This window comes from Physcomitrium patens, chromosome 14 (assembly GCF_059467195.1).
Source record: "Physcomitrium patens ecotype Gransden chromosome 14, ASM5946719v1, whole genome shotgun sequence".
Classification (NCBI taxonomy): domain Eukaryota; kingdom Viridiplantae; phylum Streptophyta; class Bryopsida; order Funariales; family Funariaceae; genus Physcomitrium; species Physcomitrium patens.
Window position 1 is genome coordinate 14,960,369 of NC_143423.1, and position 9,575 is coordinate 14,969,943.

Genomic DNA, 9,575 nt, shown 5'->3' on the forward strand with positions numbered 1-9,575 from the left:
GGTTTCAATATGTTTGAAATGTAATTACGTGAATTAGAAGAAAAAATATTGCATTTTAATGCAATTGTTGTTCAAATTGTTTCTTTAAGCGAGCAAACTTTTCACTAAAACTATTGTATTTCATCAACTATTGTATTTCATCAATTGAAAGAAATACTAACTAGAAGATCAATTGATGCAAAAGACCATAGATCGATAGCAAAAACAGCTTATTCATCATGCAAAAGATGCAAAAGTTTTAGTGAATGTGGATGTATGAATAGAATAATCATAATTTAAACTGGTTCATTCAAGTTGGCCTTCCACCACAATTACAGCTTAACCAATTACAGTTACATAGCTAAACGCTGTAATTAATAAAAGAAATCATTTCAGCAAAGTCGTGCAAGCAGCATCCCAGTTAGATAACTGTGCATAGTGTTAGCACATCATAAAGTGAAAAATTCAACACTGATCACAAGGTTTAAGAGACCATCTAACCTAGTAATCATATGAGGCTCTCGCTTCGAAGGTGATAGTTTTCGATTTAAAGCATGCAAGATCATAAAGGACGAATCCGAAGCACTATTTCCACCAAAACGAGGAAATGCGCTGATTTCATATATAAAAAAATTGAATCAGAGAATTTACTTGAATTCTAGAATTTAGTGTGCGAAAGAGTTCTCCAGAACACGACCTACACAGTTTGAGAGTCTCTCATTGCCAAAGCCTTTTCTGCCATTGCAAGCGCCCCTTCGAATGTTTTATTCCCACCAATAAAACCACTCATGTGAACAAATACACCTCCATCAATCCCAGTTTCTCTTGAGAGTTCATCGTCCCTCAAACCCCGCCAAGTAGAAGGCAGTGGCAGCCGACTTTCAAATGACCCTGGACTCACGGAAACTGCTTGCACTCTCCATCCCTTACTGCGGCCATCCTGCTCATACATGCACAACGTAAAAATTAGATATCGAATCGTGATCACTTATCAACTATTGGTGTCACCATTAGGACTGCGCAGCACCATGCTGAATAAATAGAAATGTTCTATAGTGATCTGAACCAGTCTAACAGGATGGCAAGAGTGTAGGAGTCAAAAGTTGTCAAGCTAATAAATGTTAAAACTTAAAAGCATGATTCTTGACAAGGTAATCCAGCACAGTTTTAATTTTAAGCTACTGTAGTACTTATTTCCCTCATCGTCCTGTGTTAGTTTAGAAGCATTTCCGATCATTCCAAAAAGAAATTTAACAGAAGACAAAAATGGAGACAGAATATCGTCAAAACCGCTTACTGAATTACCACAAACTTCCTCTTCGCTTGACGAGTGCTGATCTTGAACCAAATCTAGAGAAGAGCTTCTACATTAAGAGAAGCTTGCATGCATATTAGCCAAAAAAATACAACAAGCAATGTTGTAGTACCTCATAGAGTACATATTTGATAGTTGGATCCACGTTCAACTCCTTTTCAAGCTCGATCAGGTGCCCCTTCCACTGTCAACATCATAAATACTTTAAGTGATAGAAACCCTACTACAGTTGAAAACCATATAGTATCAAAAACAAGGTTAATATCGAGAAAAATGTGCAATTCAAAATAACTTACAGGGCAGTATTGCTTAATGATCAGAATTTCGCCAGATTTGTTAGACTCTTTCCTATCAGCAACGCAATCTGCAACAATAGATCGAGCTGGCAACCAAGATCTGGCATAATACCGTAAAGACTGCCAGACCCCGATTATAAAATTAATATTAATGGACAACAATAACCACTTTGACGTGCATGCACATAACTTACAGACCTTAAATAACTTGATCAGTCACTTGGTTTCATAAGTTTGACTTCAAAACATCCAGCTCCATCTGATAAACCTAAGTGCTAAACGGCGAAACTGAGACCCCAGAGCAGAGCAACTTTAAAAGGTGGGTGTGATGTGGCCCCCAAAGAAGTCTGTAAATACCTGCAAAAATTCGATACCTGTTAGGCTCATGGCTTTGCGAAAAGCCTCATCTTCAGCTTCTGGTGTCTTCTCGTCCATCCAACCGGGGTTCAGTCTTCCCACTCTGGCTGATAAGTGTGTATCATTTACGTAACGGGGGAATTTGTCTGTGTCATATTGATTAATTCCATTATCAACTCCATCAATGGCCTGCATTCAGGGAAAAACAATCCAATCAATACTGTATCATAACTGTGGACATCAGCAACCATCGGTTGTATACGATTGATGCTAAAGGTAAAACGTTGATGTCTAGAAATGTAAAAAAATTACCGTGTGTACGAAGTTCACAATTCTACCACGAGCAATTAAACTTCACTCCTGTAACTCGTGAGGATATCAAATTTTTAATAATTTTGTGGTGTCTCGTACTAAGGTTATCAACATTCACACTCATGTACAACCATAGCGATTTGTAAAATACAAGTTACCTCTACAAAGCTTTTGTACATTGTCAAAAAGACTCGCTGAACATCTGGGTGATCTTCACTCAGGCCTAGCTCCTTCGCCACTATCTCTTGTCCGTAGTGCTGCAAAATGAATCCAGAGGTCACAATTCAACTTTTGCTTCAGATGCAACAAGGAAAGCTAACATTGACCAAAAGCCCACAATTATGAATTTTGATGTGTCCGAGTGCTGAACAAGTTCAAACAAGCTAACTAATGCAAATGACATCTGAGGTTTACAAGAAATAAACATCACCAAGCAGAAGGAAATAAGATGCATTGCTGCAAACTATGGCATGAAAGAATAGGAAAAGCCAAGTTTTACCTTATAAATTAGTCCAGCACTACTCAGCTTCGTGACAAACCCATGACCAAAACTGCAGTCGAACCCACGCTGGTGGTGATCATAACGATCAATTACAGGATCATAAACACCACCCACGTCCAGTACAGCATCACAAGTGTCCAGGACCTGAATAAATAATTACATAAGCAGATGCCCAATATCGATGATAACCACATAAACTCATTATCCCTCAAAGTTTGAATCTCGTTATGATCGTGCCTTAATTCCACAGTACTAGCTTCAGAACTATTAAACTGGATTATAATGTGTCTAATGTAGATGCATCCAAGGAAAAGATAGAATTTCGGGGGAAAAATGGAGCAAAAAAGTTTTTCTCGTTTTCTTCCCAAAGGTTCTAAAGTTACCGTCATATCAACGAGCTGATCAAATCGACTTTGGCGACGAGCCACATGTCTCTCGTTTCACAGGAAAACCAAAAAGTTCAAAAGTTGAAGTACTTATCTAATCTCAACCAATTTGGAACACATTAGACAATGTTGGTTGCTATTTCTAGGCAGTAAATCCGACTTTCTGTTGTTGCATCTCTTGACCAGAGTGCATCGTTCAGAAAAATACACGAAGAATGGAACCATATACCTCGCTGAACCCTCATTTGAAAATGGCTTCACCACGCTCTCTTTTAGGATTATTTCGGTCACTTCTATATATTCTCAATATCCAGAAGCTCAACATTTCCCACTCTAAATGTATACACCAGCTTCATGCATGCTGCACATGAGTTTCACGAGACCTACACACCACTAATGATACCGACAGAACGAGAACGCAGAAATCCCTACAGAACCTTTCATGAAAATTACAGAGCATTGTCCGGATACGTCAAGCTACTCGTAAAGCCAAAGAACTCCCCCCATCACTACCAATCTCAAAATATCTCCCCACTAGCAAGATTATGAAACTCTAGCTTTCGCCAGAGCTTTAAGACTAAAGCCAGGTCAAGAAGGAACGACTGCCATGATATCAATTTCCAAACGCCTCAATGAATGGTTCGAGAAAAATTTAGGGTTTATGATAAACCCAGAATCCGACACAGAGAAAAAACCCAAGAGTAGAAATCGAACAGCAAAATTCAGCACCTGAACCACAAAAGAATAGACAAATTCACAAATTGGACCCATCTCGCACCTGCTGATCACGGGTCCGCACAATCTCCGCATCAGCAAACTTGTCAGTGAGCCGGATCATGAAGCACCCAAGCGCTTCGTCGCAATGAAAGGTCCCATTATGAGTGCCTACCCTCTTGCCCATCTTGTCACCGCCCCCAAGCGCAGCAAATGTCCGACAGAAGCTCCCGGTGGACACTGGATCCTCATGCCCTGCGCTGCCACACCGCTGGAAAAGCCACCATGACGGAGAGCGTGCGACTGCCGACAACGCCGAAGAGCTCCGGAGGGGCGCACAGGGTATCGATCTCCTGGTGACATGGGACAGCATGAGACTCCGCAGCATCGTCTTCGATCTCGCAACCCCTTCAGCAACGACTCGCAAAATCAAAGCTTACAGGATCGCGGCGACGGTGCCGACGGATGCTTGAAGGTCAGCTGAACTGGATAGCCGAACGGCCTCCACCCATCACCCCAAAGCGCCGTTTTACCGCCGTTATGTCGCCGTCGCTCACCGCCCCTTTTCGCAGTTGTGACCAAGACGGCCTTTGCCTGTCGCATGCGATTTCAGACTGGAGAAAAGGCTCCGTTTCGATATGTTTCCGTTAAAGTGGACTTTAACTGAAAAGTTGAGACGAGGCTTTGTTGGTTCTCTAACTAATATTAGAGTGTCCAGGAATGGAATACTTATTTGAGCGCAGTAGTTTGATATAGTTGAGCCAAATGTAAAGATTCTCTTTCATGCATATAAAATTGATACTATAATTGTAGGCACTACAAATACTTCTACAAATCTAGGTTCAATGCAAATCCAATTTACTAGCAAATAAGGAAAAATACAAACCTTAAGCAAACAACATAAATTCAATAATTAAGAGTTTATGTTCATAATGTGACAGATACACTTCGATTCCAAATCCATGTCAACCATCCACCACACTAACTTTCTAATTTGGGCCCAACTCTAAAGCATAAGATATATTTTTAGAAATCTACAACTCCTCACAAAAAACTTTAGTACTATTGGTAAAGTGATTGCAATAGATCTATCTGTAACTTATTATAATAAGATAGCAGGACCTCAAGTCTAATTACTTATCTTTAACATAACAAACCTATCTCAATCATTGATTCTATTCAATTTTACTGGAGATGATAAAGAATATAAAATTGAGTATAGTAGACTACCTATACAATGCAATCAATGCTGAAGCATTTTATATCATACAAAATATTGCATACTCAATTAAAGAAAGAAGAGGAAACATCCATGCAATAAGACTACTAATTCTAAGGACTCTATAGCAAACAACCTTCTTACATATAACTTCGCTAGCTAGGAAGAAAAAAGTTCAAAGATTAATGGACCAAGATCCTCAAAATAACCTAGTCTAGTACTACAACAGATACAATTTGTATAGATAGAAAAAACAACAAAACCACCTTTTATAATAGATAAATCTAACACAATTGATAGAGCAGTATTCTACTACTCTCCACTAATTTATTCTTACTTTTAGAAGGCATTGGGAATTAAACTTTCTAGCAATGACATTACATATGATCAAATAATATTAATATTTATACAAACTATCCTAGACCTTGTATTAGAAACACTAATTTTCAAAAGTAATGATACTCTGATGAGTTCATTGCATTATACCACATATTCACAAAAAATAACTAGATATGGCAATAGGTAGAAAACTTTTCATAGATGCTTCAAAAAAAGGAATATCACAAATCCAGTCACACTCATGGTATGAAAAAATTCACATTGCCTTTCATGCAATATACAAAATCAATTCAAACATAGCCAAAAAAGTCTAAAAATTAAAGAAATAATAATACCAAGAAAAATTCATAGAACTACTTATGGCAAAATAACTCCTATAAAAAAATTGGCATCATCTAAAGACTTGAGAAATACTTAACTTGGCACAATTGAAAATTTTAAAAATTAGATATTGAAGGCTTGATAAATAATTTACCTCTCTTTTAGTCAAATAGATAAGAGTAGGTGTCATGGACATACATTGGAAGATTCTTCGAATATTCTTCTAGAATATTCTCTAAAGATTCCTTTAGAAGGTTCTAGAAGATTCTTAGAATATTCCCTAAAGATTCTCTTAGAAGGTTCTAGAATATTCTGATAGATTCTAGGAAGTTGCTCGAGAAGTTTCCTAATTAGTAGAAGTTGTTGGAGAAGCGTCCTAATTAGCGGAAGTAGCTCGAGAAGCTTCCTATTCAGTAGTATATATAGGAGTCGAGGCTGAAGGGTTCTTCAGTCTCGACAACACATCTCTTGGAGTTCTAGCTCACCTTTCTGGTGTTGTTCTTGTACTCATCTGTTTAATCTAGTTCTGCCACTTCTTCTTGAACTTCTTGTTAGATTTCAAGTCTGTATTTTGTGTCCGTGACAGTTTGTCGAGACTACATTTTCACTAGTATCAGAGCTAGTTCCTTCTTGTTAGAGAGTGGATTACCCCTCTTCTTGAAGGTGTGCTAGTGTTTTAGAGGTTGCGGATTACCCTCCTCTAAACTGATATCTCTTCTTTCTCAATATTGGAGCCTTATTCTTCTTGGAGAGAGTGGATTACCCCTCATCTTGGAGTCTTAAGGCGTTTTAGAGGTTGCGGAGTACTCTCCTCTGAACCAATATTGTCCTCTTGTCAAAACTCTTTTTTCTTCTTTCTGAAGGTTAGCCGAAGGTCAAGACGTTAAAATGGCTGAAAGTTTGGAATCCAAACTAGACGCCATCATAAATGCTCTTGCCTCGTTGTCACATAAGACAACAGAGATCGAAGGAGTCATGGTAGGACTCCATAACAATAGAGCATGTGAGATAGCGCCATCTAAAGCATATCAGCCTCAAACTTCTGCGCCAGAAGAAGCAGTTCTACCTCCATTTCAACAAGATCGAGTAGTCCTACAACGAAAGGAGCCTCGAGTTAGTCTTCCGGATAAGTTTGATGGAACTCGTTCCAAGTTTCGAGGTTTTGTCAACCAAATCAGGTTGATAACAATTTTACAGCCCGAACGTTATCCGACGGAGGAAGCGCGTGTTGGGCTTGTTGGAACCTTGCTTACAGCACAAGCTCTGTCTTGGTTTACTTCCTTGTTTGAGAAGCGATCGCCAATCCTGAGCAACTTTGAAACGTTCTTGGAGGCGTTTGCAGAAGCATTTGGCGAGCATGATAAAGTTCGATGGGCTACAACAAAGATCCGATCGCTACGACAAGGAACATGCTCTGCATCAGTCTATGCCTCGGATTTCAGACAATTGGCAAGTGACATTAATTGGGGTGAAGAGGCGTTGGTGAGTCAGTTTTATTGGGGCTTGAAGGATGATGTGAAGGACTTGCTGTTATCTCTTCCTGATCCTCAAACGCTCAACGAAGCTATTAGCCAAGCTGTAAAGTGTGACAACCGCCTATTCCAGCGTCGCCAAGACCAACGTCCAAGACACCAAATGACTCGTTACGACGTGACTATGTCTGCAAATAGCTTAAACTCACATTCGGAGGCAACAGCCATGCAAATCGACACGACGCGTGTCCGATCTCTTACTCCAACAGAGAAGAAACGGCGTATGGAGGAAGGGTTATGTTTGTACTGTGGAGAAGAAGGTCACAAGGTTGGAAATTGCCCAAAGAAGCAAAATTGGCACCCTGTCAAGACTAGAAGTGCGATGATTCCGGAAAACGACGACGCCCAGCCACAGTAGGAACCGTGCGGCTGGACAATCTAATATCATGACAACAATCAGGTTCCTCCTTCTCTGTCCAACCTGCCCGTTGTTTTACAATTCCTTTGTTTTTAGGCCCTCAAAAACAAAAAACTTTAGCTTTATTGGATTCGGGGGCATCTACTTGTTTTTTAGATGAAGAGTTTGCTAAACGCCACAAGATCCGTTTAGTACAGAAGTCCAAACCTGTTCACGTAGAGGTGATAGATGGATGACCCTTATTGTTAGGCAACGTTACCCACGAATCAGAACCTATAGAAGTGGTGTTTAAGGACCATAGTAGTCACGTTATTTTTAATATTATTAGAACCCCATCAAGCCCTGTTATCCTTGGTCTTTCTTGGTTAGAAGATCATAATCCGTCCATTGATTGGAGGCTATGAAGGATAACATTTCCTGAAAAAAATAATAATAAACCTGTTGGTAGAACCTATATGAAGAAATCCATGTTTATTGGAGCGAGAGCGTTCCTAAGATCGTCCAAGGAAGGCGCACCATTTGTCATTTATGCAGCTCCAACTAGCGGCGAGAATATCTCAACATCGAATATACCAGAGCAATATAGGGATTTTGAAGACGTGTTTCAGAAGAAGAACGCCGATATACTACCGGAACATCGACCATATGATTGCGCCATAGACTTAGAGGAAGGAGCGCAACCACCTTTTGGTCCAATATACAACCTATCGCAGACGGAGTTGGCAGAATTGCAGAAGTACATCGATGAGAATCTAGCCAAGAATTTTATTCGACATTCAAAGTCGCCAGCTGGAGCACCAATCCTATTCGTGAAGAAAAAGGATGGCTCACTGCGGATGTGCGTGGACTATCGAGGACTCAACAAGGTGACCAAGAAAAATTGCTATCCCTTACCTTTGATCTCCGGCCTCTTAGATCAACTTGGACGTGCAAGAATTTTTACAAAGATTGATTTAAGAGGAGCCTACAACCTTGTGCGAATCAAAGAAGGAGATGAATGGAAGACAGCCTTTCGTACAAGGTATGGCCATTTTGAGTATAATGTCATGCCTTTTGGTCTTACCAATGTTCCAGCGGTCTTTCAGCATATGATGAACGACATCTTTCGGGAGTACCTCGATGACTTTGTTGTCATCTATCTGGATGATATTTTGATATTTTCCAAGAATGAAGAAGAACATGAGAAGCACGTTTGTTTGGTTCTTGAAAAACTATGCGAACGAGGACTCTACGCCAAGTTGGAGAAGTGTCAATTTCACTAGAATGAGATGGAATTTTTGGGCTTCATTGCGACTACAGAGGGCTTGAAGATGGATCCAAAAAAAGTAGAAGCAATTATATCTTGGGAAGTTCCGAAGACGGTTAGAGATGTTCAGTGTTTTCTTGGATTTGCTAACTTCTATCGGATCTTCATCAAGAATTATTCTCAAGTTGCTGCACCACTCACGCGTCTAACAAGCAAAGACAAGCTCGAATGGGGATCACAAGCAGCAAAAGCATTTCAAGATCTCAAGATGGCATTCACTACGGCTCCAATCTTGGTACACCCTGACTTTGCAAAGGCTTTCTATTTAGAGACCGATGCTTCAGATTTTGCTTTGGAAGCTGTGCTTTCACAGATGGGCATAGACAAGAAGCTTCACCCAGTTGCGTTCTATTCACGAAAGTTCTCTGCTGCTGAGATCAACTACGAGATCCACGACAAAGAGCTGCTTGCTATAGTGGATGCCTTCCAAGAGTGGCGTCACTTCTTCGAAGGAGCTGCACATCCAATGACTGTTTATACGGACCACAAGAATTTGGAGTACTTCATGACAGCTCGAATTTTGAATCGTCGTCAAGCTCGATGGAATATGTCTCTATCACGATTTGACTTTATTATCACCATCGCCCTGGAAAACAGCAAGGATTATCTGACGCATTATCGAGGAGATCGTATCTTGCG

The 9,575-nt window shown here is 40.0% G+C and overlaps 1 protein-coding gene across 2 annotated transcripts; it reads right to left on the reverse strand.

Annotated features, from left to right (window-relative positions):
• Nucleotides 1-546: 546 nt before the first annotated feature.
• On the reverse strand, nt 547-4,357 carry LOC112291109 (MYG1 protein C694.04c). Of its 2 annotated transcripts, none has more exons than XM_090256001.1 (7): nt 3,926-4,357; nt 2,759-2,905; nt 2,418-2,516; nt 1,965-2,136; nt 1,591-1,658; nt 1,407-1,478; nt 547-919 (listed from the first exon to the last, which is right to left on the reverse strand). In XM_090256001.1, the coding sequence occupies exons 1-7, from the start codon at nt 4,247-4,249 to the stop codon at nt 677-679; spliced, it is 1,125 nt and encodes a 374-aa protein (XP_090112127.1). In that variant the 5' UTR covers nt 4,250-4,357; the 3' UTR covers nt 547-676. The 2 variants fall into 2 exon arrangements, with proteins under 2 accessions (XP_090112127.1, XP_024393909.1); XM_024538141.3 differs by having other exon boundaries at nt 1,591-1,710; nt 1,948-2,136; nt 3,926-4,356.
• Nucleotides 4,358-9,575: the final 5,218 nt, after the last annotated feature.

Bases quoted from the DNA above. Each gene is read 5' to 3' on its own strand.
- LOC112291109 (XM_024538141.3), bottom strand. From the start codon at position 4,249: ATGCTGCGGAGTCTCATGCTGTCCCATGTCACCAGGAGATCGATACCC. The intron at 2,906-3,925 runs GTGCGAGATGGG...TTATTTATTCAG, and splicing joins TGCGGACCCGTGATCAGCAG to GTCCTGGACACTTGTGATGC. The intron at 2,137-2,417 runs GTAACTTGTATT...CCCTGAATGCAG, and splicing joins TGTACAAAAGCTTTGTAGAG to GCCATTGATGGAGTTGATAA.